General features: G+C 40.1%; 1 protein-coding gene across 1 annotated transcript in view; it reads left to right on the forward strand.

Annotated features, from left to right (window-relative positions):
* The window catches only part of uhrf2 (ubiquitin like with PHD and ring finger domains 2), a 32378-nt gene extending 6624 nt beyond the window's left edge, over positions 1-25754 (forward strand). Inside the window, exons 2-16 of the mRNA XM_015027537.1 lie at positions 4061-4435; positions 5539-5852; positions 15459-15677; positions 15788-15897; positions 16448-16634; positions 18309-18432; positions 19744-19851; positions 19943-20047; positions 20151-20257; positions 20343-20505; positions 20639-20776; positions 21083-21350; positions 21575-21726; positions 22722-22820; positions 22933-25754. Of these exons, the coding sequence (XP_014883023.1) occupies positions 4061-4435; positions 5539-5852; positions 15459-15677; positions 15788-15897; positions 16448-16634; positions 18309-18432; positions 19744-19851; positions 19943-20047; positions 20151-20257; positions 20343-20505; positions 20639-20776; positions 21083-21350; positions 21575-21726; positions 22722-22820; positions 22933-23079 (2616 nt within the window). The 3' untranslated portion in view covers positions 23080-25754. The remainder of the gene's footprint in view (positions 1-4060; positions 4436-5538; positions 5853-15458; positions 15678-15787; positions 15898-16447; positions 16635-18308; positions 18433-19743; positions 19852-19942; positions 20048-20150; positions 20258-20342; positions 20506-20638; positions 20777-21082; positions 21351-21574; positions 21727-22721; positions 22821-22932) is intronic.
* The last annotated feature ends 377 nt before the right edge of the window (positions 25755-26131 follow it).

Here is a 26131-nt window from a genome sequence, read left to right on the forward strand (position 1 = left end):
TGCTGCCACCACCTTCAGTAGGGTGTGTTCAGGGTGCTAGCTCTATGCTACACATGACGTTTTGTATAAGTTTTTATGTCTGATCTGATCATTGCTTCTTCTTCAAGATGCCTGGAAGTAGAATTTCTTATGATTTTCTTATGTTTTCCCTGTTCATTATATAGTACATTAAATGATAGTTGTCACTAGTCCTCAACCGATTAATCATATTCATTGTTACGAATCGATTATATAAATAATCGTCAACTAATATGATAATCGATTCATTGTTATCTGGTGTACAGAGATTCAAAAAAGAATATTTGGTGCAAAAACAACAGTAATTAATCCAAAGCTGTAGTATATAAATTATATGCATTTTACATTTGAGATAAAAACACCTTTGTCTGTAAATACGTTTTACTCAAAACTAACGATAGTTTTAGCTTCACCTGGTTGAAATTCACTGAAGGAATGCTGTATTATTGCAGTTGAGACAATAAATTGTTTATTTTCTTTGTGAGAAAGGAATTTAATTATTTGGTTATCTGTATCATTAATGTAATGTCTAAAGAAATATAGAAAAATCTGCACAGTATGCCAGTTTCTTAAATGTGATGAATCCATTGTCCGAATAATCAATAGAACAATCGATTACTAAATTAATAATTAATTGCAGTACTCATTGTCACACTTGAGCGCCCTGTTCGCTAGTCGGATAACTTCCTAAGGCACATAAAGTCACATGTTGATGATTGTTGTTGTAGCAAGGCAAAGGTGAAAATAGTCCAGCTGGTTTGAATCGTTTCATGCCCTCTTTCTTTGGATCTTGCTTCCATGGGTGTTTCGTCTGTTTCGACCTGTGAAAATTCAGCAGGAGTGTTCAGATTGTGAAGAGGTGTTAATTCGGTTTGACTTTCAAGTGGCGTTTATTTTGCTCAGACACCTCCAAGCCGTCGAGTCTGCCGACCCACGAGAGGCATCGTGCTCTTTAAATGAAGTTGCAAATGAGGGTGAAATTGCCACGTTTCTGGCTGCAACAACATTCTGTTTCAATGTGCACGGTTTCTCCTAACATTTTTTTTTCCTTTTTAGTTTGTTGTTCTTTGTTTCGAGGCTGATTCCGAAGAGGCTGAAGTCAAAAACACCTTGCAGCAGGAGTCTGATCACGCTGCTGGAAATGAAGCTGCTGTGAAGAGCGCCTGCACAAAAAAAAACAACAACCCAGAAAACAGCCAAGCCATTTGTGTTTGGTGCAGTGCAATTCTGCTGTGTGCTTGTTCTGAAATTCTGTCTGTGCGAGTCTCTATTCTGAATAACATGAACTCATCAACGAGCGAGCCAGTCTCTCTGCGGCAGGTTCTGCCAGCAGGCTCATTATCTGCTCAGGACGCTCCCAGTTTGTTTTGTTTACCTTTCTTCTCTTAAAGCTCACACCAAAAAAAAACAAAAAAACAATGGCGTCACTACACCAAAATCTGAGGGTTAGACAAAGTCAGAGCCAGACAAAAGAGAGCCGAGGCAGACCACCATGCAAAGGACAGATAGGCGCAAAGTAAGTGTTTGGCTCTGTTTGCACGGCTGCTCCTCTGATCTAAATTTCATGAGGCTATTAAAAACCGAGAAGGATGGGGGGAAATCGTGCTTTCCTCCTACACCTCCAACCTCTCCCTTCCCCATTGTCAAACAACGAAGAAGAGCGTTGGGGAGAGCGAGCGAGGGGTGGCGGCCATGCTTCTCTCCCCAGCACAATGGCTTTATCGGGGTAAAATGAATTGCTGATATGTGCAACGGGTTGAGGTTTCCACTGTACGCTAGATTCTAAAAGCAGAGGCCGTATTAAACAGCACAGCTAACAGCAAATCCTCTGGATCCTCCCCTGAAAGGGTCATGTTGATGTTGATTGTGTTGGTGGGTTCTGGATTGCATATGCTCAGACTTAAAGTGGGGTGGCGGATGAAGCTGTGTGTGTGTGTGCGTGCGTGCGTGCGTGCGCGCGTGTGATTGTGAATGTGGGGTGCTCTCTTTCGGTCGTCATAGCAACCAAGTCATTTCTGTCCCCCAGCTACACATCCTATCACTGTAATTCATGCGTACATATCTCTTATTTATTTATTTTTTATTTTTTTGCACGCAGAAAGAACCCGTAGACTGCAGCAGCGATCTGGCGCCTGTTTCCGTGGGACAGTTCAGATAAACACAAACAGGGCAGCAGCAGAGCCGTCGGTCGTAAAAAAAAAAAAAGCTCAGCGTTTTCCTTCACGCTGAGCAGACTTTGGTTCATTCTGTCGTATAATCTCTACCTGAGCGTCGGCCAACAGTTTTTCAAACACGAGGGAACAGATGTTAACGTAGACTTGTGATCAACTTGTTCCTAAACGGCACCAGCGCATGCACACAAAGGCATGTGTATGCTGCTCTTCTCTACTTGGCGTATAGTGGCGTAGTGTTTCCCCTGTTTACGGACACGTCCTCCCGTTTTGCGTTTGTAATCGCTTTACGTTCAGTTGAGAGGCTATAATCAAACTGTTTTGCTGTTAAATTATGAAGCATATGAAAATGACCCATTTCTGCCTAAAGTGACATTATCTATTTGTGTATGTATTTATTCGTGCAATTTCTCCTCTTGTGTGTTTGGGGCTCTTTGTTTTGAGGCTGATTGTGAGGAGAGTGAAGTAAAAACGCGTTGCAGCGGGGGCCTGATCTCGCTGCTGGAAATGAAGTCACTGTGGAGAACGCATGGGGGGGGTGGGGAGAAAAAAAAAATCAGCCAAGCCGTTGCTTCATGTTCAAAAATCCAACGCTGAGTTCAAGATAAGACCAAAAATCTGGAACATGTTGGGAAGAGTTTAATAATAATAATAATAATAATTACAGAATGTAAACTCGTACTGTTTAGCCAACCTGATTATTTTTATGCCTTGACAAAAGAAGTGCTTTTCTTTATATGTAAGATTAAACAAAATAAATAAACTAAAATAAAACTGCAACAGGACAGTATACCATAATATTAAACACCCAAAGTTGCAGTACACATAAACCTGGTGTTGAAACCAGCACAGTCTGCCTAAACCAAGGGCCCTATGAAACTGATGTGTTTCTAAATTTTGCTTTACAGTCTGATATTTTTACAAAGTTAAGAAAATTCAACAAGATAAGTCTCAAACTGTATTGTTAATATAAATAAATAAATAAATCAACAGTGCTACACAATGTAACAAATTCCAGTTGTCATCAGTATCGGTTTATGCTGTTTTAGTGAAATTCTTGAGGAAAGTTTGTTCTGTTGTGTTATCAGAAGACCTTTTTCTACCTCCACTATTTTTGAGAATGGCTTTCCCGCTTGCCATTACCATCATTCTAAATATGTATTTATGTTTAAAAGTGCTTGAGGTTTGCTTTCATTTTACCAAAACAAACATTTTGAGCTTAACTTCTCCCTTCAATGCATTCCATGTTTGTTTGTTTTTTCAGGATTCTCCTAAAAGCGGTGGTTACCGGGTAGTCCCCCCCCCCCCCAAAAAAAAAAAATCACTGAAAATGATTAGGTTTACATTCACTGCATAGTCTCCAACAATAATAATTTTGATTTATTTTTTTTTACTGCTCTGGAATTTCAAAATATCTAGATTCACATTTGAACAAAATTCTCCCAAAGATATGGAGCAGATTGTTCTCCTCTGCTGTTTACGCTGCCCCTATCATCAAGAGCCTCGTTCTCTGGCTTTGCTTTTATGTTCGCTGCCAGGTGCTTTTAATGTTCGGTTTCATAAATAGCCTTGTGGTTAGTCTAAGGGTAATTGCCAGCACATGAGGGTTAATTTGTTATAGCAAAGGGTTTATTGGGATTTGAGCCCATTAGATTAAGGATATTTGACACATGTAAAAGAAAGGTTATGCATACATTTGCAGCATTTCAGCATAAATATTACAAGGGCACCATCTTTTTTTTTTTCTTTTTTTTTTAAGCTCTAATATAGGCAGTACTTATTTAGTAAAAACAGCATTTACATTGTCGTATCATATTGGTGTCTTTTCATGAATTACTACGACTTTTTCCTTTTCTTTTGCTCTTGTTTAGATGGAAGACGGTCTGACACTTTTCGACTACAACGTGGGTCTCAACGACATCGTCCAGCTGCTGATCCGATCTCAGACCGACCCCCCAGACAGTCCCGCCACCAAGGACGCGTCGGGTGTCGCCAGTAGCTCAGCTCCTCTGCCTGACTCGAAGCCTGAAAACCTCCGAGCTCCGGTCTCCTCCGCAGAGGTGGAGACCTCATCCGACACGGACAATAAGAACGAAGGCGACCGTGCCACTGTAAATGAAACCAAGCCAGAAACCGTCGCTGCTAGTACCAAAAATGGCTTCAGGTCCTCCAGTCCAGCACAGGACACTCAGCCACCCACATCCAGCCGGAGCACATTAGTCAACCCAGGGATTGGCTTGTACAAGGTGAGTTTGCTCATAAAAATAATAAAAGTGAATAGTTTTGGAATCTTGAATTTTTTTTCTGTTAGAATCTAAGGATAATGTAGCAATTTCCAAAAAGTTAACAAAAAAAACGGTGCATTTTGAAGATGCTCTTTTTTGGTTTCTTGGCGTTCATCCAGCCTACTACAGAGACTGCAGGCTGGATCTGAAGACCAATTGGAAACGGCATCATCCATAGATGTCAATTTCTCATACTTCAGAAAAAAAGAGTACTTCACGGATAGTGGGGGTTTTAAGACCGCTTATGAAATCTTTGCAAGCCTGAATAATAAAAAAGGACAATCTTAAATCAAAAAAGTATTTTTTTTTGTATCGTTGGATACCTGAAACCAGTTGACTGTAACATACATGGCAAATGTTAACCCAAGATTCTTAGTTATTATAATGTTGGGGACTAACGTGTCAAAACTGTTAGTGAAGATGTGAAAATAATACAACACTGTCCTTTATAATGTTCAGCTGTAAATGATTATATCTGCCAATATGAATCTAAACAATATTTTAGCTATAATTTTGAACTTTCCGTCTGTCATCGAAGATGCTGGATTTGGAAATGCTGGCAGCCTTTCTCTCTCTTTTAATTTCCAGGTTAAAGTTTGGTTATACGTTCTGTTGGGAATACACAGAGAGACTGTTTTCAATTTCTAATGCTAAAGTGTAAGAAGTGTAAGGCTGCTTAAAATGTCGGCTTGTCTTCGCTTCAAATGAAAGTGAAACCTTGTTTCACACGGTGTGACTTCACCTCTGCTTCTAAAATAAATGGTTAATGATTGTTCAAGGTAGGAAGGCTAGAAAAAATATTGTGAAAGCTGTTGGTTATGTGAAGTTGGCTCTGATTGGTGCGTTTCTGAGGGAATTTGAGCTGTTAAAACCAAGAAAAAGGGAAGCAAAGTGTTATGACTGATTTGATATTTGTCTCAAAAATACGGTTTTGGTTGTACGCTATTAACTGTTTTTATTGAGTGCCCAAAGTAGGTGAATATTTGTAACATTTAACAGAGGATGTGCTGGACATGAGTCAAGACCAGTCATTTTTGCGTTTTTTTTTTTTCTTTCTCTTTCAGATTAACGAGCTGGTGGACTGTAGGGACGTAAGCATCGGCGCCTGGTTTGAGGCCTGCATCGAAAATGTGACACTTTCACCCAAAGGACAGATAACGCCCACTAAGGGAAAGGTGGGCCGGCCCCCAAAAAGGACAAACGGGAAGCTGGAGGCTGAGCAGGCACAGGCCCATGGACAAGGTCAAACCACGGACAATAACAGGAATAACCCTGTGTTAAACTCTGAAAGTAACGGAGCCTCCACCTCTCAGAAAGACTCTACCACAGACACCAAGGAGAAAGAAGAGGACATAGCTTACCACATTAAATATGAAGAGTAAGTAATGGCTTAATATGCTGCTCTCCTGCTCTGTGGAAGTAACGCACTTTCTTTTGTGACATTTTTGTGCACAACTGGACAGCTGCTGGTTGGCTAGTTTCTAGCAAATATACATTTTGGAAGAAACAAAGGTGAGCGCTCTGTGTCTTCATGCAGTTACAGACAACTGTTACTGCCGCACTTTCTCGGTCATCTTTTAAAAGGACAGAGAGGAAGTGTGTGATGCGGTTTTCAAAATGTGGCTTGTTCTTGAGCAGAGATTGTTAGTTAGAAGTAGCAAATGCAAAGGAAAGACTTAAATAATATTCAAATTAACAACATTAGGCATATATTTGGATGTGATTGTACAAATTTATTAGTTTGGGTACATTTGGGTACCTGATTGCCGGCACCCTAAAAAAAAAAAAAAAAAAAAAATGGAGGGTGGGTCCTATTAACTGACAGCAGCACTCATTTTTTTTATTTTATTTTTTTAAAGATTTGCCCAGGTAACTTTAATGATGTCATATGAAGGAAGTGGGTGTTTGTTCAATGTATCCAAGGATAATTTGCGTTCAGATTTCAAAACTGAAAGTAGTTTAGGATATAGCTAAATGCAATGAAAATGAGTTTCAAGTGTCTGTCCAAGTCAATCCAAAATTATTTTCTTGTTATTCTAAGAATTAGCAAATAGAAACAATTTTGGTAATCTTAGCTGATTAAAAACATGAAAAGTTGAATCGGATTTAAATTAAGACGGTTGAAAAAACAGTCATGTGTCTTTCCATACAGTGCATGTAAGTATCCGGTTTCTACATTGCGTAAATTGCTTTGGCCTTTTGTGGGAGATGGAATTGGTAACGACGGCTCTTATTGGAATTGCAGGTAGATGTTATTTTTCCTGCCGGCCTGAAGGATGGAGAACATGGGTTTGTGTTGTTGATGCTGCAATAATTTGAACTCTCTCGCATTCCCCCTTTTTCCAGCGACTTCATTCAGAAGCCGATGTTTCCATGGAAACCCCTAGTTCTCAGGAGCATTACTTCTTCGCTTGCCTCCTTCAGCTTTGTCTGTAATTGCTGTGAACATGAGACCGGTGAGACGTTGCCTCCTCGCTCTCTCCGACTGTCTGGGGCGCGAATGCGTTTCTGCCAGAGGTTGTTATTCCATAGTAATTATATCATGGGTTGTGTGCCCATCACTTGTTGTAGTTTCTTTTTTTTTTTTTTTTAATGTAGGCTTAATTTTCCATTGAGTTTGTCGTTGTACTGTTGGCATTTGGACAGAAGTGGTCCTTCGGAAACGATCCTCAAATCCAAGCCATTTTGAATCCCGAGCTTTATTATTAGAATGTATTCATTTCTTTTATTTTAGCTTTACCGGTGTAAGCTCTTGGCTGAAATTTGATATTTTTATTTTGTAACAGGTCAATAGGGACAAGTGTATTAGAGAAAGCTAATAGAGAACAAAGGTCCAAAACCCAAACATCCCTAAATGTCACAGTTTCTTATTGCAGTTACTCATGGGACAAAGTTGAAGAAGCAATAAGTAAATGCTAATTATTCAACAACTCTCAGCTTGCGGTTTAGTAGCAGCTTTCTACGCTCTTGCTTTCTCAGGGTATATGCTTATCTTTTTTTTACGGGGTTTTTTTTCCCCATCGCTTCGATCGCTCGACGGGGAAAAAAAAAAAAAGAAGGGTGGGTAAAACTGCACGATCTTCTCACACCATAACACTTTTTGCACCACTCTAACACCTGCCTGCATTGTCTGAGAGCAACAAACCAAACCTTCCCGATGAACCTCCGTTGTTTTGGCAGCATTTCCACATAATATAACGAGCCACAAATTCACGTTGGGAGAGAATCTGTTTTCTGCTGTGCCTAGGAACCGATGAGCCGTCTGTGTCGTGTGCACGCAGCCTTTAAATGTTTTGGCATGGTTAGATTTTTTTTTTTTTTTTTTCGTATGAACTAGATTCCTTGTACAGAAAGTAATGGAAACAAATGTGAAAAACAATAATTTATTTTGGTTATGTTGTGCAATTCCTCTCAACCTTTTCCAAATATTTAGGATTTTGAAACCACACCCGTCTGTATAGAAACTAGCACATAATTGTGAAATGAAAGAAAGTGACAGATGTTTTTCAAAGTCTTTTTCGGAAGAAAAAGAATTTAAAATCCAGCGTGCTTCTATATTTTACCCTCTTGATTAAATATTTATAGAAAACTATTCACTGCAGTGACAGCAACAGGTTCTCTGGAGGTTGTTTGCCGCCTTTGCATGTCTGGAAACTAAAATTTTGTTCATTATTCTTTGTAAAATAGTTAAAACCCAGACTGGAGAGGGAGCCTCAGTGAAAAGCAGTGCAAGAGTACGCTTTGATCTTAAACATCCTGTTGCATCATTTTGCACTTGCATCTCTGGGAGCGAGACCACTTTTCTCTGCTTTTACTTATATGCATTTAGCTTCACGTTGTGCTCTCTGCAGAGCTGATGGCAAACTGCACACGAGATTCATTCTTTTGGCTGTTTTTTTAAATATTCTTTTTGCAGAGTTTCCGTGAAGCCCAGATTTATTGAGTGCAGAAGTTACAGTCGTCTGACGGATGGATTCACCTGTGTGTGTTGTGGATCTCTGCTGCTGCTCTCGAGCCTCTTGGCTGGATATTATTTTATGAACTTACCGTGCTTTAAACCTTATCCTCGACCGTTCTGGCTCCTTGTTCTCCATGTTTGTTCACCCTGTAAATGAATGGTGTTATCCAAACAAAACCTGCCTTGCCCAAATGTTCTTGAACAAATTTTTGAGGCCTTCGGGGAACAGCTGTATTCATACCAAGACTGAACACGTGCAGCGAAATGCACCACATTATATGTAATTGCATTGAGCAGCCATAAGAGTGGATCTACTGAGAGAGCATGAATTAGTTTATAGCAGCAACATGTTTGCAGACTAAGGTTAGAACTGAAGAATAAAACACTGACTTTCTTCATTTTTTTTTTTTTCTTTGCGTTTGTCTTCTCAAGAGATATACCAGATGTCCGTTTGGCTCTTAAATGTCCACACATGGGAATGTTTTGAAATATTAAGCTGATTATAATGCTGAAATTTAGCTCCCCCTGTGATACAAAAACATGCACGGAGGATTTATAGTTAAAGTTTTATTGTTTTGCATGGGGCCAAACTTGTAGACAAGTAATGATGCTTACAGTATCAGTGTGTGCTGTACTGCAGTTGCAGAAAACCACCTGTGTGTAATATTTATTCGTCAGCTAAATTTTAAGTGTCATCCACTGACCCCATATTTTGCAGGTCAGATGGACTTTCAGTGCACAAACCTGACACGGATTTTAATGACGTGAGATCTTACAACTCGAAGAATGTCGGACACATTGAAAGAAAAGAAAGACAGAGATACAGAAAATGTCGATTAATGATAGCTGATGTTGTCATTCCAACATTCAGGTACTTTCCAGCAAAAATATCTCAGGGGAAAAAACAAACAAACTTGGATTAATGAGGTAGTTTAGGTGTGTAAAATGTGTTGGAGGGTAATTTTAATACCATCGCTTTCCTGTTGCAACAAGTCATCTTGGAGAATAGTCAATCCTAAAGCTGTGCACTTCATATGAGAGCTTGTAATCTGTTGAGGCTAAATGTGGTTTTAAGGTAGGGATCTGTTGAATGAAGATGCTTTTATCGCCTTAACGGGTTCTTGATTTCAATCAGCAAGGATCTACAATAACAGAGACTGGTGAGTGTGTAGAGTGAAAATTTGTTTAAGAGTTTAACTGAGAAAGCAGGATTTTTGTTGCAGCGTTAGAACTTTATTAGTTTATTTGAACTAAGATTTTTCTTCCTGGCCCTCCTCTTGGATCCCTTTTTGTAGGATTTATTTGTTGCAACATATTCAGCATAGAGAATATATGGAAGCAAATGTTGTTGTGAGATTATATATATATATAATATTCATTCAATATAATTAGCTTAGTGCGTCTGTATTTCTCTGTTTAAAGACCAAGAATGGTTTATGGCGCATTTTAGCCAAATGAAAGTATTGTTGCGGCTGCAACACACCACTTGCATGGAATGCACTTGAGAGCAACAATCAGAGAGCAGCCCTCCACCCTTTAGCCCTGGGCTGCACTCTAGTTCCTGTGAATATCTGCCAAGCCGTTTGGCAGGAGCTGCCTTAACCAAAATGTTCCAAAATGATAGTTTTCTTTTCCCCGTGCTATTCTCCGGGTCTGAACAGAAGTGCTTTTCCATGGCTTTTGGAATTTATTAGAAAGCTTTTCGAATGTTTGTCTGAAGCCGCCGTGTCTGAGTGTTAGGTTACCTTGAACCGTGCGAGAAGCTCCTGGACACATGAGTCAGGACGACCGAGTTGTTGATTTGGTTGTGCAGCCAAACATTTGTACCCATGTGGGTTTTCCGTCCTGGAAATTTGTTTAAAATAGATCCTTCAGAGAAACCGGCGTTTGCCCTCCAGATAGCATGCTGCCTCTCGTCAGAACCTCTCTATCCTCTTCAGTATCGGCGCTCTCAAAGTGTGAAGGTCATATGGGACGGGAGCTGAAGAGGCGAGTTACATAACCTTTAGAAAGTCTACCTTACTGTATAGTTTTAGCTGGAAATATAATTTTTTTTTCTCATGATAAACTCCAAGAATTAAAATCATAATTATTACATCCATTAAATTATTATTATTTGCATTAATACAAACTCTAATAAAGAATGGGTAATTTTATTACGAGATGTAAGATTACCTAAAACATAAAAGTTAGACCCTTAAAATGTATAAATGTTGATGCATTGTGTGATCATGTAAGCCTATTATCTTTATAGCCTTACATGATCAAAACTCATGCAATGTTTTGCGAGAGTTGATCTTTTCCATTGAGGCGACTCTGTGGCACAGATTTTTCTATTTATTAAATTTATCTTTTCATTTAATGTCCTCGAAAAAATAACTTTACAGAAATGTAACTCTCACCAGAAGGCCTTTATCCTGACATTACAGAGATAAAATGGAGTTCTACTGAAGATGATCCTCAGATTGTAAAATCACAAACGGCTGTCAAATCTTAGAAACAGCTTATTATTAATGCCTGTTAGAGTATCCTGGACTTTCTGAAACGGTTCAGAAAGGGTCAGTGCTGCGCCGTGGGGCATGAGACGCTGCCGATGTGAGTCAACGGAAAACAATATGGACGTACTGCTGACAAATCCCTGATGCTACAGATGTGGGTTGCCTTTAAATGTACGGAACCAAAAATAAGCCTGCATGACATTTTTTTTAAACAAGCCCAATTGATTTGTGTAAGCTTCTGTTGCCATGTTTTATAATCTTTGCTCTTTCTGCCGCCGAGAATTAAATTCTGGAGTCTGACTGAAGAACCCACACGAAAATTTAGAGGTTAGTTCGACAGGAACCTCAATCAGTCAGAGGTTAACCTTCCTGGTTTTGTGTTCAGATATTGTCTGTTTTATTGCAGTGGTTTGGTAACATACCAAGTTGACTCATCTGGAGTCCATTCTCCTCTCTCTCTCTCTCTCTCTCTCTCTCTCTCTCTCTCTCTCTCTCTTTCTCTCTCTCTCTCCCTCTCTCTGTCTCCATCCAAATCTCTCCTTTGGAAATATGTCCAGTAAAAGAAAACTTTGCATTTAAATTTGATAAAGTTTTAATCAGCTAATGACACCAAATGCTCGTTCTCAATTTTTCTTCAGAATGTCTCCTTGTGACATTGCTAAATTTTATGCGTTTAATTTATGCTATGTCATGTTTTTGCCTGTTAAATCCTTAAAATAGGTCAGAATAATTTTTAGTTTGGTGGCTATTGATTCTTTTGATTCAACTCCACTCACTTTAATTTCCCCTTTGGGATCAATAAAGTATTTTTTTAAATTTGAATTGATAAGAAAAAAAAAATGCTTTCAATTTTGATTAATATAAATACAAGACGTATAGATATGATAACAGTTTTGGCTATGAATTAATTTGGTATTTATAGCTTATTCCTGGGTGAGAGCTTGTGTGGCATTAAGCTCAGGCTCTTGTCCTCGTGCTGTGTTGCTCTCTGTTGTCCCTCTGTTCATGCTGAGTACAATTGTGCTTCAAAGTGGATGTCTGTGTTTTCTTTTCTTCTTTTTTTTTCCGCCTGTTTAATTTTTTCATGTGTCTGTGTGTGTGTGTGTGTTTGTGTGTCTGCTATTCAACCTAACCCACTTCTCTAAAAACCATGTTAATCCTTTAGCCCTAAAAAAGCAAATCCGTTCCCCATTCCCCGGCCTCCACTTTCTGGGAGTACGCTCTTTCTAAAACTCTTCTTCAGTGTCCGCTGGTAATCATTAGTCAGTTTAAAGCTGCTTGAAAAAAAAAAGTCTCTTCAGCGAGAGTGCCATACCCAAACCAAAAATGGACATTTGGATGCTTATTACTAAGTATGGTGGAGACGCTGTAATGCTGTGGGCCTTCTTCATTTCTGAAGAGCCTGGGAACCTTTAACGGCATCATTCTTTTTCTTTTTTTAAAGGCTTTATGGGCTTTAGTGGCCTTTATTTGAGTGATCAAATAGGAAAGTGGGCAATGAGAGAGAGGGGGAAGACATGCGGCAAATGTCATCAGCCCGGGACTCGAACCTGTGACAGCCATGTCGAGGACTGGCCGCTCCACCACGATACGTTTTTTTTCTTTTTTCTTTTTTTTTTTTTTCGAAACGCCGGAAATAAAAGAAATCCGGAGGCTTCTCCCAGAGTACGAAACATGTTGCATTCTTCGGTCTTTCAGTTGGATAATAATAACCCAGAATGATTAACCAGACACAAAATAAAACTTCCTCCATGACCACGTCACACCTAAAATGCAGCATAAGACGGGACCCAGGTTTCTGAATGATGGGGGGGGAGGTTGTTCCCAGAGGAGTGGTCGGATCCCTCTCTGCATGCCCCGACTGTATAATGGTGTAAGAGGCGATTAAGTGCAGTTCTGTTGGCAAAGGCAGGGTTGCACAAAGAATTAACAGCAGGGGTGGCAGGGTGTTAGTTGGTACCACTAAGAAGCCAAGCTGACTCTGCTGAAAGTAATAAGCTCCACAGCAGCCCCCCACTCCTTCCCCCCCCCAACCCCAAGTCTGTAAAGTTTACGTGAACTCATAATGCACAACATAACGGCGCTCTCTATCCAGCTAAGTGTGATCAAAATGTCTCAGAACCGCCATCTGACAGAAGCAGTGAATCTGCGTGGGCGTTTTACTCGGCCCTTCCACAACTGCTGTGTGTTTGATTGTGTTGGCTGTTGGTCATCTTGAGCCACATCACCTTTACTGCCGTCTGAGACATTTCCCAGAAACGCCGTTCAAGTTGTATAGTCGGTGACTCAAGCTCAGTCATATCCTGCTGGCGAGAACAAAGCACAATATAGCTGTACAGTTGGCAGAACCGTTGTGAAATCCTTTGGATTTTTTATTTATTTTCTTTTCCTGCTGCTGCTACTACAGTATGTGATAAAAAAAAAAAAAAACAAGCAACAGTTCAGCTATGTTTCCTTAAGTTGCTTTAACTCTGCCACCTAAAATGACCTCCTCTGTCCTGAATGTGTAAAATCTATCTATTTAAAGGAGAAGATGATTTGTATATAAAGTAGTAGACCATGGTGTCTGCTGGGTCTTTAAAAGTCTTAAAAGTAATAATTGACTTTTTTCTTAAGGATTAACTTTTCAGAAGAGGTGCGCTGCAGGGGTGTGAAAATATATTGTCACCTTAGCAGTTTCTCCAGTTTTTGCTTTTATTGTCGCATAAATCTATTTTCGCTACCATTCAGATGATCTGAGTAAATGCGAAATGCAGTTTTTAGATCGTAATTTAATTTACTAAGTGAATGCAAAAAAATAATTGTCCTCTCAAAGATCTTAGAGAGAATGAATTTTTGACGTTGCGTATTTGACTGGTATAATGCTCTTTTGTTAAAATCCAGGCTTAGTTTAGCACCAGATGAGGCCCATTTAGGAGGTTCCTCACTGCTTCGTGTTTTATCTATTGGCAGATAATGGCTCTCATTGTGGTCAGCGACTTTTTCCTCATGAATCCTTTATATTGTGGCTTGATTTGTTGCTCCTTGATACAATATCCTTTTGTATTTATTTATTTCACCTTAGTTTAAATATGAATTAATTAAATCACCGTGGGGCAATAAAGAATATTTACATCCTATTCTTTTCTCTCTCCCTGATGCATTTCTCTTTTTTACCATTACGCCGCTACCTGACCGCTCTACATTAATTTTAAAACCTCATAATAATTATTTCTGCAGCTCTACCTTTATTTATTTATTTTCTTATTATTATTTTTTGCCTACTTTATGTTGCCAGACAGATGCTGTGTCCATGATTTTTATATTCTGCAGCGCAGACAAAAATCAGGCCTGTGTGGCAACTGATATTAAACCAAAACATATGCAGTGAATCGTTATTTGAAAACTACTTCTCATGTTTACTCGGGCTATGTTTTTCTAATATTACATTTTTTTTAATATGAAACATAAAAACTGAGATTTACATTTCAGATGATAAGGTTTTAATTTATTTAAATCCTAATGATCTTTAAAATGTCTCACAAAGTCATACATTGAATTAATTGAACTTTGCAGAAACACTACTAGAAATAATAGATGGATGTAACTGAAGCGCTTTTTGACAACATTTAGGCTAATTCAAGTCAGTAGGGTGCTATGTGTTTGAGTTGATGATATAATATAATCATATATGTCTTCTTTTTTTTTTTTTTTCAAATCCACACCTACTAGGGACAGCTTTCATTCTTAAGACCTTGAATGCGACTCTGCAGACTAGCGTGGGCTTGCATGGTCCTCCACAGGACGGTTCATATCTCTTATCTGTCGTTAACTTCGTGCTTTACGCTGTTGAACAGGAGCCGTTCACGTCCGTTTGTTTCTGCCTCGTCCTGTGCTTTGTTGCCCTGAGCCATTAGGACGACAGGAGGCGCTCTGTGATTACTGTCTTTTCTCGCTGGCTGTTGCTAATAGTTACTGCTGCAACTACATTTAGGGAGGCTCAGGGATAAAGCTGCTGCAAAATACACATTGTTGTATTTCATCGAGGCCATTTTAATTTAATTTGTTTAAAATATTGACTTTATGTGTCATTTATTGAATTCTGTCAGAAATGATGTCAATGATCACCAGGGTTTGGACTTGCAAGGATGTGGACACCTGGGCTAGAGCCAATGTTGGATCCCTATCCACTAAAAAAAATTTTTTTTTAATTATAGTACATTAATAGGTATTCAACAAGTATGAACTGATATATGGTAGGTTTAATATGTTCCCAAGCCCAGGGGTTCCCAAATCTTTCAGCTTTTGAACCCCCCAAAAAATACATATTATTATTTCCCTCTATTTAGTTAAAAATTATTACATAGAGGGAAATACTTATACATATTTTAAATTATTTAAAAAAAAATAAAAACAATGAAATTGCATATTACTGCAGCTCCATGTTGTTCCCAAAGAAATTAACTATAACAGCTTAATTTTCCTCATACTTTTGTTGATATTCATGAAAATTCCAAAAATATGAAACTGTCCCTCCACTGTTTCGCAGCTATCCAGAGAACGGCGTCGTAGAGATGCGCTCTGTAGACGTGAGGCCCCGCGCCAGGACCCTGCTGCGGTGGGACCAGCTCCAGGTGGGGCTGCAGGTGATGGTCAACTACAACATGGAGACCCCAGACGAAAGAGGCTTCTGGTACGACGCAGAGATAGTGGCCATAAATCAAACCTCTCGCACCAATAAGGAGCTCCGCGTTAATATTCTCCTGGGGTGAGCGTCTCGCATCCTGAGATCGATTGCTTTGATTTTAGCTGGATTGCGTTTTGCTCTGTTATGTTTCCATTTATCTACCTTGGCCGCTGGCTTGTCTTCCTCTACAGCGGTCCCGAAGATGTGATCGGAGATTGTAAAGTTCAGTTTTTGGATGAAATCTACCAGGTGGAGAAACCGGGAGCTCGTCCCCTCTCGAGCGCAGACGGACAGTTTAAACGTATGAACTAGTCTTTCAGTAGCATTCACGCTCTTCGAACTTTTCCGCTGTTCTGTCAGGTATAACCACAAACTTGAAGGTATCTTGTTGGGATTGGTGGTGTGTAATTGTGAAGTGGATGAACCAGTTTATGTTTTTGTCAAGGTTTCCTATAAAAAAAAAAATTAAAAGTGCTGCATGCATTTGTATTTAACCTCCATGAGTCAATACTTTACTTCTTTCTTTTTTTCTTCAAAGTAGCTCAGGATGTATCAGATTGGATGAAGAGCATCTGTAAGCAGTGATTTTTGAGTTATTTTTGTGAGCGTCTGAGTAAAAGGGGCGTGGATGCATTTGATATTTTCAGAACTACATGTGTAAACAAAGAAAACCACGTATTTTACTTCCACTTCACAATTATGTGTTGTGTCAAATACATCGAGGCTTGTGGTTGTAATGTGACACAGCATATAAAAGTTCGACTCTTGTACAGTAATTTAGCAAACGCCGTGTTTATCACTAGCGCTAAAATATGTGAACATTTGCGATTCCATCTCGTTTGTGGCTCAAGGGAAGAGCGGACCCGAGTGCAAGCACTGCAAGGCCGACCCCGACGCAGAGTGTCGCTTCTGCTCCTGCTGCGTGTGCGGCGGGAAGCAGGACGCTCACATGCAGCTGCTGTGCGACGAGTGCAACATGGCGTTCCACATCTACTGCCTCAACCCTCCGCTGGCCACCATCCCAGACGACGAGGACTGGTGAGGGAGCGACGGAGAGAGCCGCTCAACGTTTAGCTACAAGTTTGCGCCACTTCGGTCGTTTGACTGATTAAATGGAGTTCGGTGTGGGCTGAAGTGTGTTTACGCAGTAATTCAAAGGTGGTTGATGGTAAAATCAATTTTAAATAATTGGGTAATGCGCCTGCAGGTTGCAGTTAATTTCATACATTGAATTTCTGCAAAACATAACTGAGATTGCAACAGAATGTCTGTTTTGCCATTTGTTGAAAGTAAAAAAAAAAAAAAAAAAAGCATAAATAGAAATAATTATGGAAATACCACTTTAGCTCCAGATTCTTTCTGTTTTTCTGGCTTTGATACAAAGCTTTAATAGAGAATCAAAATAGAAATCAAAACAAGTAAACATGCTTAAAATTATTTCTTTTTTTATAGAGTTTGACCGAAACAGGATTTGCAGTTAATAGATAAAAGATGAACGAATTTTAGCTGCTCTGTCATTTGAGAAATTCCTAAGATTCCAGTTTTATCACCCCAGTATCTTCCCTACGTCTGTTCATTTATAAGTTTTATACTTAATTAATTTTCTTTTACATGAGGCAGTGACCTTGTCGACGCATATCCACAACAATTGATGTATGCCTGCATATTTATTGGCGCCTTTATTAGCTGTTCATATGTTTTCCTTATTTATTTCTCTCTTAATTTTGAATTTGCTATATATATATATTTTATTTTATTTATTTATTTATTTATTTATTTATTTATTTTTTACCAAGGCTTGCATTAACTGTCCTATAAACAAGTCCACCTTTTTTACATCTCACATGGATACATTTCTGAATTTCTGTGTCTGCCCCAGAACATCAGTATGTACAGAGCCCGCCACAAATATTATCCCTCCTGCTAAAGATCTATGCAAAATTATTAGATAAATAGTTTTTATTAAGGCTTTGCATCTTCCCTTTGAACAGTGAGTTTTGAATAGAGACATATTTTTAACCTCTGTTACCGTCTTCACCTCACGTGGCGAGTTAAACTTGAGTCCTCGCACAACCTTGTCCGTCACATTTCCTGTTGTTTTGAATTAATGATGAGTCTGAATGTAGATGTAAGCAATTTAGGGGAAGTAGCTGTTTATCATCTAACATAGATCTCATCGACACACACAGCTTTGATTGGTTGTTCTCTTATCTTTCCTCTTCTGAAGAGTGTGTCAGAGTAATCAAACGCTGACGCCTCATTTTTTATTCCCCATCAAAACAAGAAGTGGTGGACTAATTTGGATTTCTTAGACACTCTGAGGAAAATACATATTTGAAGTGTGAATTACAGCAATGCTTTAGTGACATTTATTGTAAAAAAAAATTGTTGCAGTTTACAATAATTGTGACACAGATTTCTTAAATATTTGTTCCTTAATGTGAGATTTTTTTCCCCCCTGCTGAATACTTCACTGAAATTGAAGGTTGTTTTTGTTTTTCCTCAAGATTTCCGTGATTTAATGCTATTGCCATTAAAAATTCATTCATTTTAAGAGTTTATATATATCTTTATTAGAGAAAAGGAGGCTACACAGTATACATAATTTATTGCTCAAGGGTTAAGGAGCTACTCTGTTGGCCTTTTGAACTCTTTACATACCTGTGAAGCATTGAAGAAGGAGCAGGCAGTGATTTTCTTTTATTCTGCCAGGTACTGCCCAACCTGTAAAAATGACACCAGCGAAGTTGTTAAGGCAGGTGAGAAACTCAAAGCCAGCAAGAAGAAAGCCAAAATGCCTTCGGCTACCACTGAGAGTCACAGGGACTGGGGAAAGGTAAGACCTTAGGGCGCCAAGAGGGGAGCAGGATACTGGTGGACTGGTAGCTGCTCTGTAATCCTCAGGAAAGGTCTGAACATTCGCCTCACTATCAACTATACTGTGGAGTTTTTTTTCTAGACTCAAACCACCAGACACATTTTGTAGGATTCCAGAAAATCTGGACAAGTATGGAATTTGCTTTTAATTATGGGTTGAAAACCTGAGTACGGAAGTTTGGGCTTCCAGAAGCTGTAGGTCTGAACGCAGATCTGGTTCAGATGCCAAACTTAAGACGAGCCGCTCTCCTAAATCAGAACCAAATATCTGCATTGTTGTGTTTTATGATTTGTGCAACATCCAAAATATGAAACCCCACAAAGTAACCGTTCTGCGCTCACATGGATTCTACAAAAGCAGAGCTGGAAATGTATTTTCGTGTTCAAAAAGGATAAATCACTATCACCTGCAAAAGGGTCGTATATTTTTAAAACTGAATGTTCAGAATGCTGGTGGAATATTAGATAAATATGTTGCTGTTATTTGTTAGAATTACAGAGTTATAGATTATTTGAATATTTATGAATAAGATAAAATAATAATAAAAAAAAAACAGCAAATTGACTTGTTAACATCCCGTTTTATCAGATTTAATGTGCTTGAGGACCAAATTGGAAATATACATTTATCAAATAATGGATTACTCTTAATTGAGGAAGTAGAAAAATAAATGTTGTCATTTTCTCTAGTTTTTTTTTTCCAAACAGATCATCTGTTTCTTGAAATCCCCCCAGACTTTTCTCATGTATTCAGTTTCTGGCTCTATCCTGACATGAAAACGCCTCCTCTTCATGGTGTAATGTGAACAATGCCATTAGGCACAACTTAGCCATTTTCCTGGAACAGCCAATGGAAAATAACTCCCTTCTTTACCAGAATGTGTTTTTTTTTTTTTTTTTTAATTGCTAATTGAAACCAGCTCGCCTTATGCACTCGGGTACATTTAAGTGCGCTGAGTCACACGGTGTTCATACTTGACTTTAAAACTTTAGCGTCTCTATAACTCTTAAAATAAACCACTTTTATTTTATTGTTGTCACACTTTAAAACTCATTTGTAGCAGCTAAATCTGGAGGCAAACCTTCTGAAACTCAGACTTTTTCTTCAACTTTTAAATAAATAGCTTTCCCATAATGTGATGTTGCCACTGAGGCGCACTTAATCACCCTGTTGTGAGGGAACTTTTGAGGTGGAATGTAAAAAAACCCAAAAAACGCTGTTTTACTGTTTGATTATGTCGAAAAGCGCTTTTTATTGGTATAATTGCAGGGTATGGCCTGCGTGGGGCGCACTAAAGAATGCACAATTGTTCCCTCAAACCACTACGGACCTATTCCTGGCATTCCTGTGGGAACCACCTGGAAATTCAGAGTGCAGGTTGGCCTTTTTAAAAGCTGTAAATAAGAAAAACGAAGCCATCGTCGTTTGTTTTGTTTTTTTCACCCTTCACGTCCGCTTCGTTCCTCAGGTGAGCGAGGCAGGCGTCCACAGGCCGCACGTCGGCGGCATCCACGGCCGCAGCAACGACGGCTCCTATTCGCTGGTGTTGGCCGGGGGCTTTGAGGACGAAGTGGTGGGTTTCACTGCCGCCTCCGCTTTTGTTCTGCGGCATGGGAACCACAGTGAAGTCTCACTGGCTCCATCTTTGACGGTGTCTGTGTGATCATCTGCGGCAGGACCGGGGAGACGAGTTCACCTACACTGGCAGTGGGGGTCGCGACCTCTCAGGAAACAAACGCATCGGGGAGCACAGTTTTGACCAAACGCTGACTCACATGAATAGGTACAGCACCAAAATATGACTGTCAACATGTATTGTACTCTTAATAACTTGTCAGGTTTTTTTTAATAACCTGACTAACTTCCAGGGCGTTGGCCTTAAACTGTGACGCGCCACTGAACGACAAAGACGGAGCCGAGTCCAGAAACTGGCGGGCTGGAAAACCGGTGAGAGTGGTACGCAGCTCTAAAGGTAGACGCATCAGCAAATACGCTCCGGAAGAAGGAAACCGCTACGACGGTATTTACAAGGTACGTTGTGGAATCGTGCCTTAAAAACGACGGGACGTTGCTACTGAGGCTCAAGCGTGTGTGGTGTAGTTTAATTGCAAATGCTGTCAAACACCCCTGTGGGTTCAACGGGTGGTATTGCGGCGGTCTGCAGGTGGTGAAGTACTGGCCAGAGATCGGAAAGTGTGGCTATTTGGTGTGGCGGTATCTGCTGAGACGAGACGACCTGGAGCCGGCTCCGTGGACCCCTGAAGGACTGGAGAGGATAAAGAAACTGGGCCTTTCGGTTCAGGTGAGGCTGCTGCTTTATGCAGTACATGAGGTTAAATGTGCAGGCAACTCCAGATTTCTGATTTTAAAAAGTTAATAGACTTGAAGTAATTTTTTTTTTTTTTGCCAGGCTTAAATTTTAAAAATAAAATTACTTTTTTAAAATAAAATCAGGTTGTTTTGAATAGGGTTTTTTTCCCTCCCCTTTTTTCCCCCCTCAATAAATGAAATCATTTGAAAACTTGGTTATCTTCTTATGTAGAGCAAAAATTTGTTTGATGAGCAGCACAGAACAAACAGAGAACAAGCTAAATGTCTTTTCCTCCAGTACCCACCAGGCTATTTGGCAGCCATGGCTAACAAAACAAAGAAGGAGGCTTGTGCTAGGCCTGGTCGTGGCGGTCGCGGTAAGCACTATCCTGGAAGGGGGAGGCCACGGAGGCGCAAGATTAAAACGAAAGAGGAGGAGGAGGAGGAAGGGCTGGAGGAGGAGGACGAGGAGGAGGGGGAAGAGCAGGGGGATGAGCCCCCAGAAGCCCAGATGCAAGAGGACGCGCCACAAAGTAACGGAGAGCAGAAGACAACCGGAGAAACTGGTGGGTGCTTTTACCGACGTTGCTCAAAGCAGGTCAGAAAAGGTGGACAGGTGAGCGAGAGAGCAGCGCGATCGCTGGGAACCTCTTCGAGACGCCTCGTTGATATCTCCACGAACCTCCATACTTACAATTACACTCCGCTTCCGTTGTTTTATTTCAGCATCAGGTGTTTTGTTCTCGCAGAATTAGCTCCTGCTTCTTAAACGTTGCGCTGTTTTTACCAGAACCGTCACCAGAAACCGAGCCGCCGCCGCCTAAACGCGTCAAGATAGAGGAGACCTTCCAGCTGACCGAGCAGCAACAGCAGCTGATCCAGGATGACGCCGCCAACAAGAAGCTCTGGGATGAAGCCATGGAGCACATCAAAGAGGGACCGGTATAACTAACCAAAACATTTTAACGTTGTTTGTTTCAGGAGCCAGAGCTGGCATCGCCTCGCATGTTTGAGCGAGAGCAAGTCGGTGTTACACAGCTCAGCATTACTGTGATATTTCAAAACAAAGACATGGTTAAATGAGGATTAAGGTTGACATATAAGCTTTCTTTAGTGTCTTAGTGGTTAGAACGATTGAATGCGAATAGAAAAACTTCTTAACTTAGCACAAAAAGTAAGAAAATTTGCACTGAGCAGGGTTTTTTTCTTCTTTGTTTTCCCTCTAAATTGCGCCACAGTTGTAAGAAAAATACACAGTCACTGCAACAGAATGCCAAAAGCTTTTGGTGGAGGCAGTATGATGATGTGGGGCAGCATGCTCAGAGAGGTGCCGTCCCACAGCAGTGTTTGACCAGGCTAGTGACCAACCAGCAGGAGGAGGATGATGTGGTTGTGTACATTTCTTTTTTCTTTCACAACTGCGGCCTCCGTTTGTTAATAAATAACTTGTTAAATTACCAGTGTTTAAGTGTTATTTAATGATTATTTGCTCTTCAAACTTAAATCATCCAGCCAAACCAACAACATCAAGAAGCAGAATAGACTTTCTGGTATTGTGCAAAGAGGGTTTAGCATGGGTGCAACTCTGCTTTTCAGTTCACAAATGCATTGTCTTTGCAAAAGTGGCGCCATTTAAGGGAAAATAAACAGGCCCGCTATAAAAGGTTTATTGCCAAAAAAACCATTGTTGCCAAAAAAGACAAAAAAAAAATAAAATAATAATTCTTACTTGATGTGCTTAGTAGATAAATAGGAAGCTCTTCATCAGCCAGAGAAGGTAAAGGAGTAGGAAAGTCATTGTTATATTTTTGGGTTGGGAACCTCAAAGGTTTGGGAAAGCCTCAGTTATTTGGTAATTCTTTCTTCCTAAGACTTGTCTCCGATGCTCCTAACAATATCTGGAATGTAAACCTGAATACATTTTATTCCCACGAAAGAATTTCCTGCGAAAGCTGGAGCAGATCTTCATGTGCGTCTGCTGCCAGGAGCTGGCCTTCCAGCCCATCACCACCGTCTGCTCGCACAACGTCTGCAAGGTATGCACCCTGTGCACCTTTTTACTGGACGTTATTCGTACGTAACTTCTGCAAAAAAAAAAAAAAAAAAAACCCCTTTCCCCTTTCTCACCCGGGCGTCTTGTGTCCTCAGACCTGTCTGCAGCGGTCGTTTCGGGCAGCGGTGTACACCTGCCCCGCCTGCCGCCACGACCTGGGCAAAGACTATGTCATGAACCAAAACAAGAAGCTGCAGATTCTGCTCGACCAGTTCTTTCCCGGCTACAGCAAGGGCCGATGAGATCCAGTCCACACGCATTGATAGAACACATGCACATTTAAAAGCATCCATTCTGCGCACCCTCGTATACCATCACGTACCTAGAAGCTCCACTTTGAAACGCGTTGCACTCACATAATGTACTTACCCACGGGCAATTGTGTTTTTGCATTTTACAGCCATCGTATGTATACAATCATTTTACACACAAACCACCTCAGTTAGAGACTGACCTCATCTGCTGAACTTGGATCGTCTCCATTTGCATCACCAGCCTGAAAAATTCAGACAGAGGACGTTGCCTCCCCTCGCTACTCCAGCCACAAGACGCGTGGGCGCAAAAACAAACGCACAAAAAGCCCCCTCTCACCCCACCACAGGCCCACCAACCATCTCAAGGTCTTTTCTCCTTTGCTGTTTTTTTCTTTCTTCTTCTTCTTCTTCTTCTTCTATGTTGCCCGCTGGCTCTGTTAATTGACGCGCAGTACATTGTTTGGGTGCAAATTCATGCTCGAAAGCAAACGTTTAAATCCCTGCCAACCTGCTTGCATTTTACGTACCATGACTGCAGTTCTACACAAAACGCACAGAGGCAATTGAAAGGACTCTCTCTCACTAGCCGGGTGGCGGTTTATGGTGCTAGAGAAAGGGGCGAGTCTGAGCGAGAGATTCTAAAAGCAAGGGGTTTTACACACAGTTTTCTAAAAATGAAGCACTATATTAGTGACTCGTGCTGTGGGCTTGTTTCCAGGCTCGTCTGGTGCGTTTTCCTGCGTCACGTTTGGAACCGTCTAATTTCTTTCTGTTGAGCTAACGGGAATAAATGAAGCTTCACCAAGGTCGTGGGAGAAGAAGACGTAAATAAAGAGCTGTTGCTACTTTCCTTTTACTAAGTGTAAAAGTAAAGGGGTGATTCGTGGTAGAGATTCCACTCTAAACTAAATGGAGCAGGCATTTCTTGGCCATCAGAAGAATACCCTTTGGTATTTCTTTTCATTTACCACACCAACGCTCTGATGCTTGGTGTTTTTTTTTTGTTTTGTTTTTTTTTCTCTTCTCGCAGTGGCATCTTGAGAGGCCAGCCTGTGTTTGTCCTTGATGTTACCAGGTAACCACATTCAAGTCAGACCGTTTTCATAGCTATTTTGATCAAAATTGTTCACAGCAAATATTTCTCTGCTGTTCTTCGACTTGTTGCAATAAACTTCTGCTGGATGCTCGGATACGTTTTGTCACATTCCAGCCAGAAAATCGTGCGTCTCAGATTGTGGGAATTGAGAGTTAGACAAAGGCAGCACATTTCTGCTCGCTGTACTGTCTTTGTGGGGTAACCCACTGCAAGCGGCTCAGGCAGTCTGCCAAAGTCCAGACCCCCCCTCTCCGCCGCCCCTCCTGTTTACTGACCATATGTGACAAAGAAGTGCGTGTTTGACCCGTTGAACACCTTTACCATTAATACCTGCAAGAGGGAGAGATGGATTAGTGTTGTAAGCTTTGTCAGTGTTAGCCATGGTCCTGTTCCTGGTATGAAGATATGCCCCACTTTTCAAATCATTTGGTTAGTTGTCTATTATTATGTAGCACCGCACTGTGCTGAAGCACACTGCCTCACAGCTGGCTGAACAAAAGCGTATACGCAGCCTATCTTGCAAAAAAGAAACATTTGGTCTTTTAAAAATGTTTGCATCTCTTACGCAGCTGACTGCAGACTAGCTACCCCAGCAGATAGCCTGACCAATTAACTACAGCAAAAAAAAAAGGTGCAATATGACTTGATTTCTTCAGTTTGCAACAGTTATTCCTACTGTGATAATAATGTGATCTATAACAGACTTGAGCAAAAAAGTAGAAAAATAAATACTAACTTAGGTATAAGAAACAATTTTAGGTGGTTAATGAGTCGGGCTATCTGCAGAGTTAACCAGTCAGTTGTTTTCTGCTTAACAAATATGTGATGCCTAGCTGCCAAAAGCAGTTAACCTCCCCCCCACATACTTAGTGAGCTATTTAATTTCCTTAACTTAATTACCCCTGTATGAATTTGCCTCCTTTCATCTAGCTTTCTCCAGTGCGTAGCGACAGCTACGCTACGTGCTTTATACAGCTGCAGAAATGTCTGGTCACCCCAGCTTGTTTTTTTCACATATTATGTCTAAGCATTTTCCCCCCCCTAATTGTAACAGAATAAACCTAAAACAGGCAGATGCTATGTGTTAGGTTTCAGGCAGGGTGCCTCAGACCAAAGAGAAGAGCGGCTCCACCACAGCACAGAAGTGGTCATTAACCTTCTCGATGATCTAAAATGAGCCAATCAGAGCCAATATTTCTGTGGCCTTAAATATTACATAATATACTGATTTTAGTCACTACATCCCAAAAGAATTCATCGCGAAACTGGATGAGTTCTGTCTCGAAAAAATACCTAAAACAGAAAGCTCTCTGTTGCTGATTATTTCATTATATCATACATTCTTTTTTTGCTGACATTGCAATAGAAAAAAAATGATTAATATAAATATTACTCAAGAATTACAATGACTTAATTTCTTCAATTTGGAAGAATGTATGCTTCAAGTATTTTAAGTATTCTAAAATACTTAACTGGTAGATAAACTCAATAGGGGGCACAACATGTTTGTTTTTTTTGTACTGTTTGTGCACAGACTAAAAATGATTTATAACTAGAAAACATTTTTTTTAAAAATATGCTTTATGGACACAGATTCTAGAAAAATGTGTTGCCCAAATGAATAACTTTGCATCGTATTTCTATTAAATAAGATTTCCAAATTTAAAAAAAAATATAGGTATAACCAAAGCTCACACTGTCCGAAATTAAGCTTAACTAACATGCACTTAAAAACTAATAATTACTTCTTAACTCATTTTAATTGCTGTAAGAATACACCTGCAGTATATTGTAAAGATCTTAAAGAGTCTTTTTCTTTTTTCTTTTTTTTATCCGTTTGAGTCACATTGACTTAGACCTTTTCCAAAGTTTTATAACCCAAAGCGTGTAACTCTTACATGTTTAAAATCTGTCGTCGTCATCTTTGCCCACTGTATCGAATCA

The sequence above is a fragment of the Poecilia latipinna genome, unplaced genomic scaffold, assembly GCF_001443285.1.
Source record: "Poecilia latipinna isolate Pla-1442-1.1 unplaced genomic scaffold, P_latipinna-1.0 Scaffold103, whole genome shotgun sequence".
Taxonomy (NCBI): Eukaryota; Metazoa; Chordata; class Actinopteri; order Cyprinodontiformes; family Poeciliidae; genus Poecilia; species Poecilia latipinna.